A 22,556-nucleotide genomic window follows, 5' to 3' on the forward strand; every position below is an offset into this window, starting at 1 on the left:
CCCTAAATTCTTTGTTCCTCCTCAGGAGGAACATACCAAGCCAATGGTGGGGCCCAACTTGGGACAAATTTCAGATGTCTTCCCTTGGTCCCCACAAGCATTTCTGTGTTTTCTCTTAGCAGGATCTGGGGCCAGCTCGCCTCTCACATCCCCGTCATCGCCGACCCCACCCTCTACAGCAGGTGAGTGATGGAGGCAAGTAGCCTGCCTCCTCTCGCTCTCCACCAACAGGAGGAGGAGCAGGGCTTTCTCTTCTCAACCTGGCTCAAGATTTACAAACTCGGGTTTCACTGGAATGGAATTGTTGGTTTCAGGGTCACTAACTACCCTCTACCCCTGGCTCGTTCTCTGTGCCAGAGAGCCTCATTCGGGGCTCCTCAGGTCACAGCGTGTCTGGGTACGTGCTCCAGTGAACACAACTGTCGCACTGCTGCCCGGGCCTGTCCTGCTGAGCTCTGTCCTCAGGGAACCCAGTTGTCATGTCAGTTTTCTCACAAAGCACAACTGGTGAAATGCCTACATGTGGGAGGGAACTAACTCCCAAGTTTCTGATTTCCGATAGCTCTTTGTGCTCTGTTCTGCTCTGCAATGCATTTAATCATCTGAATATTCTTCTGTGACTGGCCTTTGTTTCACCTTTGTGAATTAGATCAGATACTACGAGTTCTATTTGGAAAATGTAGAATGTCTCAGGGAATACTTATAAAATAGTCTCTGAGTCTGTGGTGTGACCTCATAATTCTATCTTTCCTCCTTTCATTTTGAACTAATATCTCCTACCATTTTGTAAGTACCATAAAAACACTGGAGTACCAGTGTCTCCTGTGCTTTTACATGAACCAAATGTTCTGCCACTCAGAGCTAGTCGCTGTGCTTGGAAGCTGTTGCAGCTGTCTGAAGGCGAGTCACTGGCTGGGGCTGGTGTATGGGTTGACAGTATCACAAGCATTAAGGTTTAAGATGGTGCCCGGGAGCCATCAAGTACATCATTGCCCAACATCTCCCAAATGCTTCTAACTGACCTTCCTAAAAAAAAGAAAAAGACACACAAAAACGGACAAGCAAATGTAAAGGAGACTGGTTTGAACAACTGATTTCTGGCTGGTGGGCATCTCCTTGCCAGCGGAGGGTGGCTCCTGGTGGCTTACTGCAGAGTCAGCGCCTGTTTTGAGTAGCAGAGTACCCGGCTCGTGTCAGTGATGCTCTTTCCCCTGTCTGACTTTGTCAGCAGATTTTTACAAGAAAGCCCCCAAATTCAAGACAGGAAATAGACTTCTTTGTCTTTTGTAGAGGTCACCTGTATGGGCTGATCAGAAATTTCTGGAGATCTACTGCTCAGGTCATGTTGACCAATTTTCTAGTAAACAGGTTATTAATTTCTCACCACTTAGACATGTTAAGGAAACTAGAGAGAATTAATAGTGATACTTCATAACCCCCTTTAACAAGTGAGGTGTCTGCCGAGTGGTATAGAGCACTCATCGCATGTATTATATGTGGTCCTGGGAAGTTAATGTCAGTTCTTATTTTTAAATGCCTTGAGGAATTCACATCTACTTGGATTTTTGTTGTTGTTGTTGTTGTTAATCTTCTAATGACCTGTGACTTGAATGGGAGCTATCTCATAAATAGCAGGTTTGCGTTAGATGAGGTGACTTTTAGAATGAGAGGAGAAGGAAAAGAGGAATCTTGTAATTGGAGTCATGTTGGAAAGACCGTCTGGAGTGGGAGGCGTGACTGTGAACGTGATACTGTCTCTCTTAAAGGAGAGTCATGAGAATTCAGAGGGAAAGCATATGTGAGGCCTCAAGCACAAAACCTGGCAGAGATGAGATGTTCCCAGCAAATATTAGCTCCTTCTTTCCTTTATCTCCTTGAATGTTTTCTTGACGAAGTATCAACTCAGCCCCCAAAGAATCTACTCTGACCTCTGCTGGGCATTTATTGTAATGCGTGTCATAAAAATGATAAGTAGCACTTGCCTGTCAGCTTACCGTTTGAGGCCCTATATGGGGCACCCATAGTGAGTTTCTGACTCTGCTCTCAGAGCTACAAACCTCAGGCCTGGTTTGTAGCTCCACCACTTTCCAGCTGTGACCTTGGACAAGTAATTGCTTTAAAACTGTCTTATAACAGATCCTGGTCTTCACTGGGTAGGTAATGCGCATGACAAGGCTTTATAAGCATTAAAGTACTGTCAAGTATAAGCTAATAATACCCTGCAAGAGAATTCTAGCCTTCTCGCTTGCAGTTTATAATTTTAAGCAATAAATATGAACAGAGAGAGCTGACATTTTGTAGACAACCCAGTCTGTAAGAATGACTGGAGAGGGAAGTTTCATAGCTGGACAGGAACTGGAGGAGGGAGAACAGAGCCTTATGGGCACAGAGTGACCAAAAATGTAACAGGGTGGAGGTTTAAGAATAAACAAAATAATAGATGACATTGTTTAGAATATTGGAGTTTCCAGAATTTGTGTGCCAAATCAAAGTCTGAAACCCACTTCAGGCTCAAAACCTATGTCTCTACATACAAGAATTTTTATCAAAACCTACACAGACACAAAGCAGTCACCGTGTTTGGGATGAATGGGTAGTGTGCCCCGTGCTGCCTCTCTGACCAGTGCGCTCTTTCTGGCCTCCTGCCCTTGCATGGCCTTCCCCTCCCCCTTCCAAGCCCGAATATGTGGGCTACTTCCCTGAGCTGTCAGCGGGCGTGGGTGGGGGGTGGGGCTGGGCAGTGTCCTCCCAGCTGCACTGTGCGACCTGCCCCACGTGGGCCTCACTTCCTCTGGGCGGTGGGCAGACTGGTTCAGTAGGGACTTGGATTCCCTGTCAGGGAAAGTGTTACACTTCACATTGCACCTGGAATATCTAGACAGGAAAAATGTTTGCCTTTGGTTTTTTTTGGGGGGGGGGTTGTGGTTTTATAGCCTTAAGTAAGGTGATGCCATTCACTGCCCAGGTCAGTGCCAGCCCTGGCCGCTCCAGGGGAGGGGCCCACACAGGCTCCTGCCCAGGAGCCTTAGACCTGCCCTGTGCTCTTGCTCCTCCTAACTTTGGAAAGGCATGCCGCTGTTTTAGACTGTAGAAGACTTGCTGGGAAAAAAAGTGATGAGTTCTAATTTTTCTCCTCTCTTGAGAAACTGTCCAATTTAGTAGTAGAACTAAGAATATTCCTTTACCCATTCTACTTTTCAGGGGAGGTAAAAGCTTCATGGGTCTTCAAAGTGGATATTGTGCTTGTGAATAAGTAAAAATGACACCTAACTGGCTCAGGAAAAGAAAAACAAATAACTTGAGGAAGAAGGTGACTTGGTGCCACATTAGTGTTAAGTGTGTGTACCATGTTCTAAAAGTGTCACAGTTGTGTTTACAAACCAGTGCATTTCATGCTTAAGTATCTCCCAGTTTGGCTGTGAGAATAATCAGCATGTGATTCAGACTAATATTTGACTGTCTCTTACTATTTGACTAAATGACACTAAAATTCAAATAATGACTTGTTTCCCCTCTTTCTCTCTCTCTCTCTCTCTCTGCTGTTTTCAGTAGAGCATGCACCATTTTGAACATGAATTTTCGGTAAAGTAAGCTATTCTGATTTTTCTCACTTTAAAGATGCTTTGTTTCTGAATGTGAAATGGGACTTAGCACATCTAGTCACTGAATTGAACAACAAATAGGAAAGCAGATTGGACACGATTTCCTTCTCTGAACTTTTAAATGAAATACAGCATCTTTAAAAAGCACCCAAGTGACTTCATTTACGTTCATTTCATTTTCATCATGATCTTCAAATCTTCATTTCACTCTGATTTTAGTTTTGAAATACAACTAAAACCTAAGAATCATCTGTATGGAATTTTGGTACATTTTAAATTTGGAAACTAAGCTTTCAGAGTCCTGTTGCTGCAGAAATGTTGGTTCTTCAGCTCACTGGCTTTTATTACTGATGACAGAAAAACAGTCCTTTTTAAAGCATCCTTAGTGATTCCCAAATTGGGACATGAGTGCAGCCTCCTCATCTGTCTGAGGCAAAAGATGAAGGCGATGTCTGCTGTTGGTCTGGTGGCCCTGTGGCCTCCCCACCACTCTGTGTGGACCACAGGGGAACTCAGACCTGCACACTCCCGTAGCTTGCTAAGTTGGCCCAGGAGAGAGGACCCTGAGACGTCCTCTCCACAAGGCTGGTGAGATTGTTCCTGGTGGGGCGTCCCTGCCTGGGTCTAACCTGTGTCCTTGCTGCAGCAGCTGGTGGCCTGTTCCGGGGCCTCGACCGGATTGCCAGGTTTCTGTTTGGTCTGGTGAACAGGATTTGGGGAAGGGTACAATAGTCAGCTCTTGGGGTTTTTGTCTAAGAAAAAGTGAGATTAGAGACATTAGGGCTGACCAGGTTATAACTGTAGACAAGCTGTTTTGGAGCATCCCCCATCCTGAGTTGTTGCAGAACAGTATTTTTCAAAGCTGTGTGAATCTGGTTAGTGATCACTCTGACACGGAAGGTGTCCGGTTTTGTCTGCGGCCTTAGGGATAGTGGCAAGCAGAAGCCTCTTGTTGGGGAGGAACAGATTCACATGCGAGGAACGGGGGAACTTGAGCATCCACTGTTCTCAGGTTTGTCACGGGCCAACGAGCCAACTCTGAGTTTGGCCCTTGTTACCATCCTTCCCCTCCCCACATTGTTACCAGTCTGTTGTAGCTGAAGCCCCAGTGAACCTTTAAAGGAAGCTTGTAGACCACAGAAAAGACAAAAAAAAATAGGCTAAACAAAATCGGATGGACCTGTCGTCAGAGACTGTGAGTCCTAGGGTCTGTGCTCTTGCCTCCTCCACTGCTGGCATCCTGGCTCCTGGTCCTCCCCCGCTCCCCACCTAGTGCTCTGAGCCCGAGAGCTGGGTTCCTGTGTCCTGAGCATACACATCAAGATCTGTCCTTGTTATCGCAGGCCCAGTGAGGAAAAGTGGACATCATGGGACATCAGGCCCTTTGGGATTGGTCTGGCCCTCTGTGAATGAACATCAGGGTGACCTTGTGACCTTGCTTTATACCTCTGGATGACAGCCTCTCCTTTGGCACAGCCCTCAGCATCCTATGCGCTTTACAGACACAGGTTACCCTGTGGCACTTGGGACGGTCCATTTATTTATACTTCCTGTGTATTCAAAGAGTTTCATTGAAAGTGGTAACAATCCAGCCTTTACTTGAAAAATGAAGATCCATTTACTGAACACAACTCCCAATTCCCAAATGCTATGATAGTAAATTTGCAATTCTAATTCTGAGCTCCTGGTAATGAGGCCAAAGTCAAGGGCTGGTTCCTTGTGAAGGCCAAGCAGTTTTGTTCCAGATGGCAGCCTGTACTCAAATCCAGGCCCCTACCCCACCCCGGCTCATTTCTAGCCACCCAGAACCTGGGCCGGAGGGCTGCCTGTCTCTGGATGGCCAGCTCCTTGTCTTGAGGACACCAGTGCTGTTGCAGCCCAGAGCCTGTCTTCTCATCTGTAACTCACAGGGACTCTGCCTGGCTCAAAGCACGGAGATGGGCGGCAGAAACGCTGATGCTCATCTGTACATGTGCCCTGAATGTCAAGTCCAGATTCTGCTGCCCTTTTTCGGTCATCAGATGGGGCTGGGGGACATTGGGCCTGCTCACTCCTTCGGGCTCTCTACACTGCAGTTGATCTTCAAGAGCCTTCCGAGGCAGCGCCCCTCCCCTGGTGTTTCACTGGTCACTGTCTGAAAACCCCCTTCAGAGGGATGCTGTACCACGCACCCTGCCCTTCTCACTTCTACACTCATTCGGGTTTAAAGTCCCTTCATCTTTGTAACCCTGTGCCATAAAGCCAGGAGCATTTTTCCACACTCCTCCTCAGCATGGAGCATAATCGAACTTCATTCATTAGTTGTTGTATAGAACCAGTAGAAATTACATTTTGTGCATTTGTCTCTTTCATGTTTATTTGTATTGACATATCATCATTTGAGAATTCCAAGATTGCAGAGCATGAGTGTGTGTATCTGTCATTCTTTAATTTCAGCTGCCTTAGGTTTGGGTAAAGATATAAAGAAAGGTAAGTGGTTTTCTGTGAAACACGTGATTTTGACAATTGCCTGTCATGCACTTAACTGTTTTATTGAAGATCCTGATCTGCTCATCCAAATAAACACAAGGGTGATTGGGATGTTCACTTGTTAACACCACAGCTCAGTAGCAGTTTGTCTAGCAGAGGATCTCCTTTGTGTAGCCTTAGGAAGAGGTAGAGGCTGAGGCTAGATGCAGGTGGGGGAGTCACCCAGAGCTGCAAGGTTCATGAGAAATGGGGCAACTAACTCTGGCACAGTCAGGTTCCTTAAGGTAGGGCTTTTTCTGTACTGTTTATTTTCATTCATTCATTCAGAACTATAAAGTTCAAGTGCCAAATGTTTGTGTGCCTGGAAGCTAAGGGAAGTTGTAGGCACCTGTCCAATTCCCTTCTCCTTGCCCACTAAGGTAGAGCTCAGAATTGCAGTCTCACCTGATGCTTCAGCCAAGATGTGGAGTTAGTGCAGTTACATTCTGTTCCTGGATTGGGCCACGGTGGAAAGAAGGGTGCTTGAGGAAAACTCCATGAGCATACTATTGCTGGAGGAAGAAAGCCCTTTACCGGCTATTTTGCAATGGAAAAATTACTAGCTTTTTATATTTCTTTAATGAAACCTAATAGAAGATGCTTTTTTGAGACATATGCCCCTGGGCAACTCATAACCTGGCAGGCACTGGGTCCTTGCCAAGAATACTAATTTTTCATTTTATATTAAATCACATCCTCCAAATATATGTGTGTGTGTTCCAGCAGCTAAGAACTGTTCATCCTTTGTTATTAACTGATATTCAGGTAGCCCAACTCTGCATCCAGATTTCTATCTTTAATTGCTAGCTCAGGAGTAGGTGGAGCTGTCTGGAACCTGGCTGAAGTAGCTGATGGGACTTTCCTTTAGGGACCATTACTAAAATTTGGAAATGGTCTTAAAGCCTCATCCATCTATGTTGAAAGAATGTCACTATGTATAGTTTCATGTAATCTGTGATATTTGTTCACAGACAAATAAGTCTTTCTTCACATGACTTAATTGGGGGAAATGGCAAACTTGAAATTCCCCTTTGATGCTTCTAGCTTTCTTGTTCAGTATTTTAAAAAGCATACAGCACTGAACATCTTGGTTGTTCCGAGGGAAACCACTTGCCGTCTCCCCAGTCTGTCCTGCTCAGGACTGAGCAGTAGTGTGCATACTGGATGTTGGGAGGTGATGCTGTCTGTCGCCTTTCTCCTCTACAGGGATTTCCACATTACCTCCACCTCCTCCACCTCCGCCTCCACCACCAGCAGCTCCCTTGCCACCTTCGAGCACAGAGGTGCCCACACAACTCCAGCCCCAGGCTGTGAATGGCGTGAGCCGAGGGGCCTTACTCAGCTCCATCCAGAATTTCCAAAAAGGAACTTTGAGGAAAGCTGAAACCTGTGATCACAGTGCTCCTAAGATTGGCTAAAGCTTCATGTTTACACTTGGAGGGAAGTTTTTTGGTTTTTGTTTTCTCCCTGCCCATCTCCAGCCACTGAAGGACTTTCCTGGATGAGTTGACTGCTGAGCCAGTAGAGATACATACTATTTTGCAGATGCTCATGTACGGGGCTTTTGAAGAGGGAAATATTCTTTGAGTAGATTAAAATCAGGAGCAAAGGAATAGTTTGCTCCTGTATTACTATTTTAAAGTTGTTCATCCTCTAATGGGCATCTTTTGGGGGAAGCAGCATATCAGAATCAGTATTTCTACCAATTGAAAGAAATGGGCAAAGACTGACAATATACAGTCACAGCAGTGGATGGCCCGTGTTGCAATCCTTCCTATCCCATCAGACAAGCTCCTAGAAACATTCCTCTCATAGTTTATTTCTCTACAGCATTTTCTGGTTGTCTCTTAGATTCTGACTTCCATTTTTGCTACCTTAATTTCATCTTAGACATTAACACTGTAGCCTAAAGCATAGTTGTATGGCTGAGTCAGAGAAGCAACTGAGTTCTTCATTTTCCTCTCAAACAGAATACTGTTGTGGTTATAGAACTCAGGGCTGCTGAAGCAACTACAGTGGACTCATAGAGCTCCTTATAGTTAGAATATATCGAACAAAAAATGTTACCATCAGAAAATGCTCTTGCCAATTACAAGATCTTATTACTCCTCAGCAATTAAGTTTGTGGTTTGTGGGGAATTATTGTTACAACACAAGAGTTTAGCATTTATAGAATTATGATTTTTGAAAGATTTATTCAAATACATCATCTTTAAATGTTACTCATTCATTAGAAAGACCCTTTATCCTATGATTTGCTTAAATCAAATAAATTGCACTTTAAAGGATTACAAGTAGTCCATTTAAAAGTTCAAATACATCAGTGTTGGTTACTATGCAGAGAAAATGTCATTGTCTCTAGTTTCATGTAATCTGTGATAAATATGTTCACCTGTATTTTTTATTAAAATAAACCATGTCAAGAAAATGGGTTGTCTGTATTTTTATAGTAACACTTGTAAACAAAGGCCAGACCCACACAGAATTTCTACCGTTTTCTTCCCATCTATCTGATCTTTCTTACGTGTTATATTTTCCCTCTTAATAAGAGCCGACACTCCTGCCTTGCACCACTTGTATGCTTCCATGACCGATTTTAAACCTGTCTTTTCCACCTCAGCTTCTGAAGAGGGTGATGTATGCCAGGAGGTCTGGTTTTGGCAATGGGAAAGGAAAACACCTGACATGAATTCTGCTTTAACTTTGAAGGGAACCCTATTAGAATTAGGTATTTGAAGAGTCTGTGGACAAGTTCCTGTTGTCAGTGTGATGTGGTCTAGGATCATTAACAGTCAGTTCCTGATGACACTGATTTCTTAATACAATTTTAAGACTTCCACCCCACAGTTATTTTCAAGAACATAAAAATACCATTACTCATAGTTAGGAATTCCTTTATTCCCTATCAAAACAATCTAACAGGAAATGTAGATCATATGCTTTTATTTTTACATATAGTTGCCTTTTTTTGGATAAATCTTTCATCAGGACTCTGCCACTTTCACACCTTGTCCTTCCAGTGAGAGGGTACAATTTTACATTGGTCTTATTCCAATAAACGGCAATTGTAAAGACAAAAAACCAGGCATGTAGTCTCAGGCAGTAAGAATGGAGTTTTTCCACATATAAGCACATTTAAACTTCTTCCCTGTACAAAAACATTTATGAATCCTAAGGTCAATCCAGGTAGTGTCAGCAAGTACTTTACATAAATCCCAATGACTTGACATTAAAGTCCAAATTAGACATTCAGTGTTTTCTTTATTGCGAATATGATGTCTTTAACCTGAGGTACAGAGTTGTCTTCTAGAATTTTGGCATAAGGCATAGGGACGTCAGCACCGGTGACTCGAACTGCAGGAGCGTCCAGGAAGTTGAATGCAGGGCCTAGGAGGGAAGGAAGCTTAGCTGAGAGAGAGGCAAGAAAAGCCAGCTGTACACCAACACCTTGACACAAACGGTGTAGCTGTCCCAATACAAAAATCTAAAGGAATACTAACTACTGGGGATTGTTCCTGGTTTTGCTTTTTAAAAATTTACTCCTCTCCCCGGCCCCGCCCCCAAATGCCAAGCTGACAAATTTAAAGTCCAAGCCGTTTGGCGGCCTCTCCCGACGTTTAATCTCTTTATCTGGTCTCCAGGTACACAGTGTTTAATACAGCGTAACTGTTCCAAAACCAGTTTCTCAGAAATACCTTCCATGATCCTGGCACAAATTTCAGCTCCTACTCCAAACTGTGGCCAGCCCCCTTCCACAGTTATGAGATGATTGGTCTTCATGACACTGGCTTCTATTGTATCAATATCCATTGGTCTGATGGTCCGCATATTTATCACCTGAACAGATAATTTAGTAGACGAGCTTTAGACAGCCACTGAATCATAAATATAGTATTATTCCCATAACACCACTTTTTTTTTGGTTTCCTATAACTCTTTGTGTCTAGGAAAATCTAATATGCCAATTCATACACAAGATGTTGAGGGAAATTTAATTAAAACCAACATCTCTATTATAAGTAGCTCTTGTTAAATTACGGAATTCAGTTACTCCCTTGGCTTTAACTTCCTTCTCATCAGAAAAATAACTCACATCAGGCTGTTTACGGTGTACCAGGCAGTACATTAAGTGTAATTTCTCACAACCACCCTGATGAGACAGAAAACATACTGTCCCTCCCTCTCTGCTCTCTGTGGCCAGCTGTCCCTCTGCTGTTCTGTCAAAGCTCCTCTGTCACTCCATGTCTTTTGAGATTTACTGTACAGAACTTGCCCAAGTGTGACTAACAAGTGGCAGGTCCCAGATATGAGAGGGTTAGACGCACTGACTTCTAAGTCTCCCCTTCCCCAATCTCCAGCTCCGAGGCTGGATTTTTAACTTGAGAAAGTGGTACTATCCTAAAAGATCTAGAGCGTAGGTGGTAAAAAACTATGTACTGAGAAAGCAAGCAGATTCCCAGCTTTAAGCAGGGGTAGAACTGAGTGACAAAGCAAGATTGTACATCTTGTTAATAGAACTCAAACTATGTCTGGGTCTTAAATTAAAAAAAAAAAACTTTCTGATTTTTTTTAGAACTGAATGTCCACTCACCTCACATTCAATTCCCTCTTTAGACAGCACTGTTGCAGCTTCTAAGCAGTGGCCCACAGGTCTCGAATGGGCAACTACAGTTACATGTGTCCCTGAAACAAAGTAATCACAGATCAGAGGTCAGATTGAAACTAAGTGGATTTGTACAATCTTCAACTCAGCTTCATTGCAGCGATGTGAACAATGTGGCAACCTTCTTAGAAATGAAATACAGACTTCCAGCTAAGATGGAGGCATAGGTAAATTCACTTTTCCTCCTCAAACAAGCAAAAGACAACAACAAATTAAAAAATAACCAGAACTGCCAGAAAATCAAACTGTACGGAAGTCCAACAACCAAGGAATTGAAGAACATTCAAACAGACCACTACCAGGGTGGGGACAGGCAGCCAGGGAAGAGTGGATTTGTATCGAGGCTGTGGCTGGTGGATGGGTGGTCCCACATTTGCGTTTGGATAAACCAGGAGGAAGAACCCGGGAGCAAGACAGACCATGCAACTCAGGGTTCCAGTGCGGGGAAATAAAGCCTCAAAACCTCTGACTGAAAAAACCAGTGGGGGTTGTGGCAGTGGGAGAAACTCCCAGCCTCACAGGAGAGTTTGCTGGAGAGACCCACAAGGGTCCTAGAAGGCATAAAAAACCACCTACCTAAGAATCAGCACCAGAAGGGCCTGATTTGCTTGTGGCTAGTGGAGGAAGTGGCTGGAAGCCAATAGAGAGCTGGGCAAGTGGCACTGTTCCCTCTCTGACTCCTGCCCCACATATAGTGTCACAACACAGGGATGTGAGTCGCCCCACTCTGGTGAACACCTAAGGCTCTGCCCCTTACTATTTAACAGGGGTGCCAAACAAAAAAATTGAGATAGCCAACCTATCAGATGCAGAGTTCAAAACACTGGTAATCAGGATGCTCACAGAAATGGTTGTATATGGTTGCAAAATAGAGGAAAAAGTGAAGGTTATGAAAGTGAAATAAAGACAAATGTACAGGGAACTAACAGTGAAAGGAAGGAAACTGGGATTCAAATCAGCAATTTGGACCAGAAGGAAGAAGTAAACACTCAACTAGAACAGAATAAAGAAACAAGAATTCAAAAAAAATGAGAGGCTTAGGAACCTCCAGGACAACTTTAAACATTCCAACATCCTAATCATAGGGGTGCCAAGGAGAAGAGGAAGAGAAGGAAACGGAAAACTTACTTGAAAAAATAAGGAGAACTTCCCTAACTTGGCAAAGAAAATGGACTTCTAGGAAGGAAGTCCAGGAAGCCTTGAGAGTCCTAAAGAAGTTGGACTGAAGGAAGTACACACCAAGATTTACATTTACATTGTAATGTAATGTAAATACATTGTAATGATAATGTAATGTAAATTTACATTTACATTATCTAAGATTAAAGAGGAGAGAATCTTAAAATCAGCAAAAGAAAAGGAGACAGTTATCTACAAAGAAGTTCCCATAAGGCTATCAGCTGCTTTCTCAAAAGAAACCTTGCAATTAAGAAAGGGCTGGAAAGAAATATTTGAATTCATGAAAAACAAGGACCTACATCCATGATGACTCTATCCACCAAAGTTATCATTTAGAATGGAAAGGCAAATAAAGTTCTTCTCAGATATGGTCAAGTTAAAGGAGTTTATCATCACCAAGCCCTTATTATATGAAATGTTAAAAGGACTTATCTAAGAGAAAGAAGATCAAAACTATGAACAGTAAAATAACAACAAACTCCTAGCTATCAACAACCGAACCTGAAAAAAGAAAAACACACACAACAAAAATGAATTAAGCAAACAACCTAAACAGCAACAGAATCACAGCACTGGAGATCACATGGAGGGTTATCAGTGGGAAGCAGGTGGGAGGAGGATGGGGGAAAGGTACAGGGAATAAGAAGTGTAAACAGTAGGTACAAAATAGAGAGCAGGAGGTTAAGAATAGTATGAGAAATAGAGAAGCCAAAGAACTTGTATGTACAACCGATGGACATGAACTAAGGTGGGGAATGCTGGTGGGAGGAAGGGTACAGGGTGGGGGGAATAAAGGGGAGAAAAGAATGGGACAACTGTAATAGCATAATCAATAAAATATATTTTAAAAAACCTAGAATTTTTAACCCAGAAAAGGGGCAAATAAGTCACAGAATAAAAGGCAATTCTTTAGTAAATTTTCTCTTATGAAAATTAAGAGAAAAAATGGCAGAAGCCCTAAAAGGCATCAAAATTGAGAAGTTCAAAAAACTATTCTGAGAGTGGAAAAACATCTCAATAGTTGTATTGCATCAAATGGAGAGTACTTTGAAGATGACTGAAATGTAAACAGTAAAAATAAATATACAATTAAAAAAAAGAAATACAAATCTACTGGATTAGGATTTAGAAAAGTACAATTGTATGAGCCCTGTATGAGCCATTAAGGCATGACACATTCTTAATCTGAACTCATCCTATAATTCCCTTGTCAAAGTAAAAGGCAATACAGCCTAGGATGAATTTGAATAACACAGACAGGCTGGATTACAAATAATGTTTAAATGTATACTAAATTCTCTTACCTGGCCTTTCTATTTTGGCTTTTCCAATAGGAATCAGAAAGTCTTTTGACTGAGCTTCTGAAGGAAATTCAAAAGGAACTCCATACATCAATTCATTTTCTAGCATCACCACTGTGAAATACAAACATTTAAATGAAAGTCACACATGACCAAAAATGTAAACAGAACACTATCATTCCTTCTCTTTTTTTTTCAGCTGGGGACAGTGAAACAAGGAAGGGTTTAGAATAGAAGAAGCAACAGGAGAGCCTAGGCTGGGCTGCTCTGGCTCTCTAGAAATGTTCTAGGAAAGAAATGAACTTAGGCGAGGCTATTCTGGCTCCTTGGTAAGTCAGAGAAAAGGGGGCTTGGAGACAGAGTCAGGGGGTTAGCCCTGACTGGGCTGCAGCTGCCCATTGCTCCCCTGCCATTGCAAGTCTTGTGAGGGCGGACCCTTAGAGTTTAGAAGATGCACGCCTTGGAAAAAAAAGGTGTGAGCATGCTCCCAGGAGGGAGGTGTCACTATCATTCATTTTGTGAAAAGTTTCACTGTGCTGATTAGGAAGCCCTCTGTCTATTGTGTCTAGTACCCTTGAGGATGGTTTAGTACTATCTGTAGTCTGGTCAAATCCTAATTTTATCTATGGAGGTTAAATCGGTGTTGTAGATACGCAGTAAAGTCTCCTTTACCTAACTGGCCCCCATAGTCAGAAATAAGAAAAACAACATCTTTTACTACCTTTACAGTATTTGTAAATTATTGGCATTTTTATATGATACATCTAAGCCTAACTGAAAGCCTTTATTGGTGCCTTCCATTCAAAGGTTTCACTATAGTTTTTCAATGTTCACAGGAGAACCAAGTATTAACCTGCTGACCTGGATTGTTATCCCGAATGGCTGATTTAATAAGTCCTTTTGCATCCTCTGAATTCCAGGGGCTGACTACCTTTAAGCCTGGGCAGTGACCATACCAGGCAGCAAAGCACTGTGAGTGCTGGGCTGCTACACCTGCTGAGGCACCATTAGGCCCCCTGAAGACTATGGGCACAGGCTGAAGGCCTCCAGACATGTAGTAGGTCTTGGCAGCTGAGTTTATAACCTGGTCAATAGCTTGCATAGAGAAATTGAAGGTCATAAATTCACAAATGGGCCGCAACCCAGCCTGTCAAATCAAAAACACAGATGTTAAAAAGACTTAAAACGGCAATGAAGAGGGGCACCCACTTACGACATTCAAATAATGTTTTCAAAGGTCATGTTAAAAACCTCTTTGGAAGAGATTCATAAAGATTCATACCATAGCTGCACCTACTGCAATTCCAGCAAAGCCCATCTATAAAATAAAATACAAACATGAAAACCCATAAAAATTAGAACTGTGCCCATTTAACAGACGTGCCCCCCAAAGGTCTGCTTTCTGGTAGAAAGCTTACCTCAGATATGGGTGTGTCTATGATCCTCTTATCTCCATATTTCTTCCATAGGCCTCGACTCACCTAAAATTAAGCATTGACTCCTTACTTTTAAGTATGTATGGGGGCAGACAGTCACCTCAATTTTGTATAATTTTCACGTATCTTGGTTACCTTGTATGCCCCATCATACTGGGCAACTTCTTCCCCAAGCAGAAATACCTTCTCATCTCTTTCCAGCTCCTCATCCATGCCTTGATTTATAGCCTCACGAACTGTCACCTGTCACAGGTATAGGGAAACATTCAGTAAGCTACAGGATTATTTAGGACATGACTGAGATTCTCCTATAATTACCTAGGATGCCCACAGCATATAATATAAAAACTATCTGTAGAACAGGTTTCTCTTTAAAAGGTCAAAGAATTCTAAAAGTAACACTTCTATCACACATAGCTAGTCTTTATTGGACATGTTACTAAGCAGCTTACTTAACACTTTGCTTGATGCATACCTAGGCTTAAAAGATCTGCTTGTTGGTCAGACCAGTTCATAGGTGAAACTTCATATGCAGAAAGTATACTGGGTTGTTTTACTTCCATACTTAAAGAACTGTTAAGGAAGCCTAAATAATTTTACATATTGAGCACTCACTAGGTGCCAGGCACTACCAAATACTTTGCCTTCAGGATCTAGGAGTTATTTTACCATATAGATTGGGAGAATGTTCTAGTAAAAAAAGGGGGAGGGTCCTCAAAAAGTTCAACATAGAATTACCATACAATCCAACTATTCCCCTTAATATATGCCCCAAAGAAGTGAAAGCAGAGACTCAGATTCTTGCACACCAATGTTCACTGCAGCATCACTTACAAATCTAAAAGGTGGAAACTATCCAAATGTCTATCAACCGATGAATATATAAACAAAATGTGACACATACATGCAATGGAATATTATTCAGCTATTAAAAACAATGGAATTCTGACACATGCTACAACACAAATGAACCCTGAAAACGTTATGCTAAATGAAAAATAAGCCAGATATAAAAAGCCAAATATTGCATGATTCCACTCACAGGGTGTACCTAGAACCGGTACAGAAACTGCAATAGAGTAGTTACCGGGGCTAAGGGGAAACGCTGAGTTTGTGTTTAGTGGGTACTACACAGTTTCTGTTAGAGATGAAGTTCTGGCGATGGCTGGTGGTGATGGTTACACAACATGGTGAATGGACTTAATTCTCACTTGAAAACGGTTAATTTTGTTACGTATATCCTATCACAATAAAAATGAAAAGGGTGGTGGTCTGGGGAAAAGCGTCAAGTCTAGTTTCCCCATGTCATACAACGGATTTTAATGAGGATCCAGGGTATAATACGCTGGTGTTTGCTGCCGGGCCGCAGCAAAGTCACCAGGAGTCCCAGGGAGGATGCTGGGGTCCGGGTACTACGAGACCAATGCAGCCTCTCCGCACAGCGCCCACCCGCCGCTGCGCAGGCGCGACCCCAGCCTCCACCCCCAGAGGAGAGAGACCCCCCCTCCCTGCCACGGCCTGCGTCCCGGCCAATTACCTGCAGCGCAGCCGGCGCCGTCTGGTGAAAGCGCCTCCTCAGCAGCCCGGAAACCTGGCGGAAAAAGAAAAAGACGTTTAGAGGGCATGCGGGGTGGGCAGGGATCGCGCAGGGTCATAGGGTCCACGCGCCGCTGCCTACCTGCGGAAGGGGTCTGCGTACCAGCCCAGACACCCCCGCCATCTTAACCGTGTCCTCTAGCCGCCGCCGAATGACAGCACAGCCGAGCTGCGACGTCAAGGGTCCCGCCTCCCTGCTGGCGCTGACCAATGGCAGAGCGCAGCGCCTGCGTGCCGCGTCCCTTCCCTCTCGCTGGGATGGCTTGCCACTTTGCCTGGTTGGACTCCAATGAACTTAATTTCTGATGGTCGGTGGTTTCTGGTCCCCGGGGTGTTGGCCGAGGACACATTCTTTGGTGTTGTTGCTTGAAGCGCGGGGGCCAGAAGCCCTTTTGCCCAAGGGCAAAACTCGAAGCTGGAGAGGCTTTAAGACCTAGGCCAGATTTCTGCGGTCACAAAAATCCTCTGGGCACCAAGTAGCACTTTAGCTCAGGAAATGTGTACACACACTAGTGACAGAGAATTCAGCGTCTTACGAGCGACTCCAGTGTTGGTCAGCACTGTCTGTCGGTTCCTTAGAATGCAAGAGCTTTCACGGACACATTAAGCGCCTACTGTGTGATGTGGTAAATCCTTTAGAGCTGATTTCATTCTCCCAGGAACCATCTCAGGTAATTAGGGTTATCACCTCCTTTTCACAGATAGATAAACTGAATCAGAGATGGTTTAAATGAGCCAGGACTGGCTTTTTCCACTGCTTTCTGAAGCAGAAGTCTGGGTCCTGCCATAAGGAGGTTTACAACAACCTGCCTTTAGAAAGGGCCTTCCTTATAGGGCCAAACACCTGACTAGGACAGCCTCTGGAAGCTTCCTCTCATTTGTCTCACTTTGACGCTTGGGAGTCACGTGGCAGGGAAGACCATAGGGGACACCATTAGTCCCCAGTCCTCCCTGAGATGTTCCAAACAAAACTCTTCTGGGGGCTGCAGTCTGCCGGTGCAGCCTCGGAGTCTGGGTTTAATCTAGGGCTGTGGGAAACCCGTGCAGCAGGGAGTGACTGGATCACAGGAGTGTCTGGTTGCTGAGTAAGAATGGGGTGTGAGAGGGCAGAAGCAGCAGAAAGAGAGCTGGACTAGGGGCAGTTTCAGGATAAGTACAAGGGGACAGATCTGAGATCTATTTGCCACAGGAGGAAATAGGATTGCTGTGAGGGAAGGGGAAGAGCTGAAGATTTTGGGTGTGTGGATTTGGATAGATGTTGTGTTGGGGATCCTGGGAGTAGGTAGGAAGAGTACATTTTGGACCAACTACATTTAGATGACTGGGTCATACCCTGGTTGGATATAGGAGCCTAGAACTATAGGCTAGGCCCGGCTAGAGATACAAATTTGGGGACGGCAGAGATGGACATTAATCTCTCGGCTTCTCTGCTTCATCATCATCTGTGAAATGGAGATATGTTGTCTGTGGTATGGAGTCAAGACCTTACAAGACTCTTCCAGTTGTTGGCAGGAAGCCTCAGCACTTCACAGACAACCACAGCATCCCTGAGAAACCCCTGAATTTGAGATGTTAGCCCTTGGGGATTCCTGGGTTCTGCTTTAAATGAAAATGTGTCAGCTCTCACACCACCAGCACTGAAAGATTTCAGGACTAGAATTACAAAGCAAAGGGAGATCTCAGATGAAGGAACAATGACACACAGAGAAGCCAGAATCTGGACTCTGGTCTAGACAAATGATTGTAATCTTGGACCATATTTACGTAGAGATCCAAAAAGCCAGGAACACTGAGTCTCCAGCTCGTCTGTCCAGCTGAGTCAAGGTGGTGTAACTCCTTAGGACTCAGTTGACCTCAGCTGAGGATTTCCTTTTGAGATAATGACTGTGGACATTTTAGACACTAGGTATATTTGTCAGTACATGTGCTTTCCTTTCAAACTCTATAAATGGCCAGTTTGGAAATGATAGGCACAATTTTCTGCTTAAAAGGTACAAAAGATAAGAAGTGCTGAATTTTAAATCCATAATCTTTACCAAGCCAGTCTATGTTCATATGCTGTAGATTTTACAAAAAGGGATTGAAAAGTGTTAATTGGCCAACCAGGCCACTTCTCTCTTGGAACTAAATCTTTTCAAAGTCATAGGAACATTTGTCCTCAAGTCACTTTAGATGGTCAAAGTCCTTTACCTGAAGTTTTCAGTCTCTATGGGCTCGACCAACTTTGTGTGTATATGCAAGCAAGGTTTGTCAATGAGGGCTTTTGTCCCCTGACCCCAACTTTTTACATGAAACTTAACCTCAGTAAAATGCACATTTCTCCCACCCCAGAAAGTTCCCTCATGTTTCCTCCCAGTCATTCCTCACACGTGCAACCACAGATCTGATTTCCCTTATATTTTAGTTTGCGTGTTTTTAGAACTTAAAGGGAACTATGAGATGTTTCTTTTGTTTCTGTCTTCTTTAGCTCAGGAAATGTTTTTGAGATTCATCATATTTTTAAGTGTATAGTAGTTTACTCTTTTTTTGTCTTACAATTCTTTTGAAAGAATTTACGACTCACAGAAAGTTGCAAAAATAGTACAGAGTTCACCCAGCTTTGCCCAGTGATGGTATGCAGTCATAGCACATTATCAAAACTCCCAAATTTTGTACAATATTATTAACAAGTAGAGATAGACTTTATTCAGCTTTCACCAATTTTATACGCATTCTTATGTGGGTGTATAGTACCATAGAATTTTGTCACATGTACAGATTCACATAACCACCACCACAGCCGGAATACAGAAGTGTTCCATCACCACAAAGAAGCTCTGTCGTGTTACCTCATAGTCACACCCCACCCCTTCCCCCAACTCCTGGCAACCACTGGTCTATTCTCAAGCAGTATAATTTGTTATTTCAAGAATGTTTTATACATGGGTTCATATAATATGTAACTTTGACATTGGCTAATGTCAGTCAGCCTAATGCCTTTGAGATCCGTTCAAGTTGTGTGTATCAACATTTCATTTGTTTTTATTGATGAATTTTTATATGATAGTTACAATCAGTTTATCTAGTCATCCACTGAGGATATTTGAGTTGTATCCAGTTTTAGCTATTACCAAAAAAGCTGCTGTGAACATTGGTTTACAGGTTTGTGCTAGAAAGTTTACAGGTTTATGCATGAAAGTTTTCATTTCTTCATGTAAGTACCCAGAGCTACAGCCATATGTTAAGTGTATGTCTAACTTTTAAGAAATTGCTAGACTGTTTTTCCAGAGTGGCCATATGATAGGGTCCAGCACAAGTAATGTCCCCTTTTTATTATAAAATCATAAGCATGTAATCCTGTAACATAACAATGTCACACTCAAGCACACCATATGACATTTTAGGTGAAATGTTCAATTTAAAACTATAAATTATTACACCCATGTTATTACCCTACCAACCACAGTCATGTAGGTGTTCCTTCTGCCAGATCCTGTATTTTTACACTACCTCCAGCAGTGTATAAAACATCCACTTGCTCTGGATGCTTGCCAGCACCTGATACTAACTTTTAAATGTTGGCCATTCTAATAGGTGTATAGTGGTACTCCTCATGGCTTTAACTTGCATTTCTATAATGATTAATGATATTGAACATTTTTTTGTGTGCTTACTTGCCATCCATCTTTGGTGAAGTGTCTGTTTAAATCTTTTGCTAACATTCTGATTAGGTTGTTTTTTATTGTGGTAAACACACATAATGTAAAATTTACCATTTTAGCCACTTTTACGTATACGGTTCAGTATTATTAAACACATTCACAGTGGTGTTCCACCACCACCACCATCCATCTTCAAAACTTCCCCAAAGTATATCCCACTTATAAGCAAAAGATCTCTTATAATTTTTGCATATTATTTCCAATATATTTATATGCACCTATGTTTTTATTTTATTTTTAATTAAAAATGTTTTTGAATAGTAAATTTATCTTATTGTAGGAAAATTGCCCTTCTGGTCCCTGAATCTCAGTTGCCCTCCTCCCCCCCTCCGCCCCCCGCCGTGGCAGCCACTGTGACTCACTTCTGTATATTCACAGAGAAGGGGCATCTGTACACAAGCATATATGTCTGTATTTTCCATTCTTTACACAAATATTAGCCTTTTAAGATTTTTTTTAATGCGTATACAGGCCCTGGCTGGTGTGGCTCAATTGGCTGGAGCATCTCCTGTGAACCAAAAGGTCACAGGTTCAATTCCCACTCAGGGCACATACCTAAGTTGGGGGTTCAATCCCCAGTTGGGTGCATATGGAGGCAACAAATTGATGTTTCTCTCTCACATCAATGTTTCTCTCTTTCTCCCTCTCCCTTCCTCTTTCTCTAAAAGCAATGAAAAAAGTGTCATCAGGTAAGGGTAAAAATGTTAAGAAATAATAAAAAATAAAATGAGCATAGAGAAAAATTGTGAGCTCTTTGAGTTTTGAAGCTGGTATCCATCTGGGTAATGATAACCATAATCAGGATACACCACGGTCCTGTGACGACCGCCAGTACTCCCTCCTGCTGTCCCTCCACGCCTGCTCCCTGACAACCACTAATTTGTGTCTCTGTTGCCATGTGATTGCCTTTTCCAGAATGTTAAATAAGTAAAATCATACAGTATGTAACTTTTTGAGGCTACATTATTTCACTCATTGTCTTGCCTTTGAGAGTCATCCAAGTTATCAATGTTTCAATAGTTTATTCTTTTTTATTGCTGAGTGGTATTCTGTTGTATGCATGTAAAATAGTTTATCCACTTACCTGTTGAAAGACATCTGAGTTGATTCTAGTTTTTGGTGGTGATGAATTGAGCTAGTATAAAAATTTGGAGAGAGTACTCTATAAACACAAGTTTTCATTTCTCTGTGGTGTGGGCTTGGGCTTGCTCTGTCATAAGGCAGGTGTATATTTAACTTTTAGAAAACTGCCAGAGTGTTTTCTGGAAAGGCTATACCATTTTGTGTTCTCACCAACAATGTTTGAGAGTTCCGATGACTCCACATTCTCACCAACACTTGGTGCTATCATTTGTTGCTTTGTTTGTTTGTTTGCCTTTCTAATGGGTGTATAGTTATATCTCATCATGGTTTTGATTTGCATTTCCTTAATGGCCAATGATGTTGAGCATCTCTTCATGTGCTACTTGGCCATTCACATGTTATTTCTGGTGAAATGTCTGTTTAAATCTTTTGCCCATTTCAGGGGGGGTTGTTTGTTTTCTTCAAGTTGAGTAATATACAGGATGGGGTAGGAGTAGGTTTACATTTGTGAGTACATGAAACAGAGTTTATTCTTGTTTTTTAATCCTCACTCAAGTACATGACCATTGATTTTAGAGAGAGGGTAAGGGAAAGAGGGAAAGAAGCATCAATGTGAGAGAGAAACATCCATCGGTTGTCTCTTGCATGCACCCCAACTGGGGACCAAACTCGCAACTGAGGCATGTGCCCTGATGAAGAATGGAATCTGTGACCTTTCAGTTTACTGGACCATAAGCCAATCAACTGAGCCATGCTGGTCAGGGCCAGAGTTTATTCTTTCTTTTTTTTAAGATTTTATTTATTTATTTTTAGAGAGGCGGAGGGATGGAGAAAGAGAGGAAGCGAAACATCAATGTGTGGTTGCCTCTTGAGTGCCCCTCACTGGAGACCTGGCCTGCAACCCAGGTATGTGCCCTGACTGGGAATAGAACCAGCAACCCTTTGTTTTGCAGGCTGGTGCTCAATTCACTGAGACACACCAGCCAGGGCTATTCTTGTATTATTTTTTATTATTGTATTATTTTCCATATGAACAACTGTAAACCTACTTTTGCAACACCCTGAATGTATTCTGGATGCAAGTCTTATGTTGAATGTATGATTTGCAAATATAGTCTCACAGACCGTGGTATATCTTTCAATTAAGAGTATCTTTTGCAGAGAAAAAGGTATGACTTTTGATGAAATTCAAGTTATTAGATTTTTCTTTTAAAGATTATGTTTTGGTCTCATCAGTTCTTAGTTCTCAGCTAAGAACTCTTTAGCTGATCCCACATTGCAAAATTTTCCTTTGATGTTTTCTTCCAAAGTTTTATAGTTTTAGTCCTGGCCAGTGTGGCTCAAGTGGTTGGAGCATTGTCTGGAACCAAAAAGTTATGGGTTCAATTCCCAGTCAGGACACATATTAGATGGCAGGTTCAATCCCCAGTCCAGGTGCATGTGACCCCTGGCGTGGGGGGCAACTGATCAATATTTCTCTTTCATGT

General features: G+C 42.6%; 2 protein-coding genes across 7 annotated transcripts in view; one reads left to right on the plus strand and one right to left on the minus strand.

The window, feature by feature from the left end:
- PXK (PX domain containing serine/threonine kinase like) overlaps window positions 1-8,538 on the plus strand; it is a 70,896-nt gene extending 62,358 nt beyond the window's left edge. For 2 of the 6 annotated variants that reach the window (XM_037040782.1, XM_037040787.1), the window contains 2 exons: window positions 120-182; window positions 7,317-8,538. In XM_037040782.1, coding sequence (XP_036896677.1) covers window positions 120-182; window positions 7,317-7,528 — 275 coding nt within the window. In that variant the 3' untranslated portion in view covers window positions 7,529-8,538. The other 4 variants (XM_037040784.1, XM_037040785.1, XM_037040786.1 and 1 more) reach the window with 4 other exon arrangements.
- Window positions 8,539-8,987: 449 nt separating this feature from the next.
- Window positions 8,988-16,469, minus strand: PDHB (pyruvate dehydrogenase E1 subunit beta). Its single transcript, XM_037040788.1, has 10 exons — window positions 16,368-16,469; window positions 16,227-16,280; window positions 14,825-14,932; window positions 14,672-14,734; window positions 14,536-14,571; window positions 14,115-14,400; window positions 13,257-13,367; window positions 10,702-10,793; window positions 9,806-9,947; window positions 8,988-9,497 (listed from the first exon to the last, which is right to left on the minus strand). The coding sequence occupies exons 1-10, from the start codon at window positions 16,407-16,409 to the stop codon at window positions 9,352-9,354; spliced, it is 1,080 nt and encodes a 359-aa protein (XP_036896683.1). The 5' UTR covers window positions 16,410-16,469; the 3' UTR covers window positions 8,988-9,351.
- Between the last annotated feature and the right edge of the window lie 6,087 nt (window positions 16,470-22,556).

The sequence above is a fragment of the Sturnira hondurensis genome, unplaced genomic scaffold (assembly GCF_014824575.4).
Source record: "Sturnira hondurensis isolate 20B ecotype Veracruz unplaced genomic scaffold, ASM1482457v3 Scaffold0002840, whole genome shotgun sequence".
NCBI lineage: Eukaryota > Metazoa > Chordata > Mammalia > Chiroptera > Phyllostomidae > Sturnira > Sturnira hondurensis.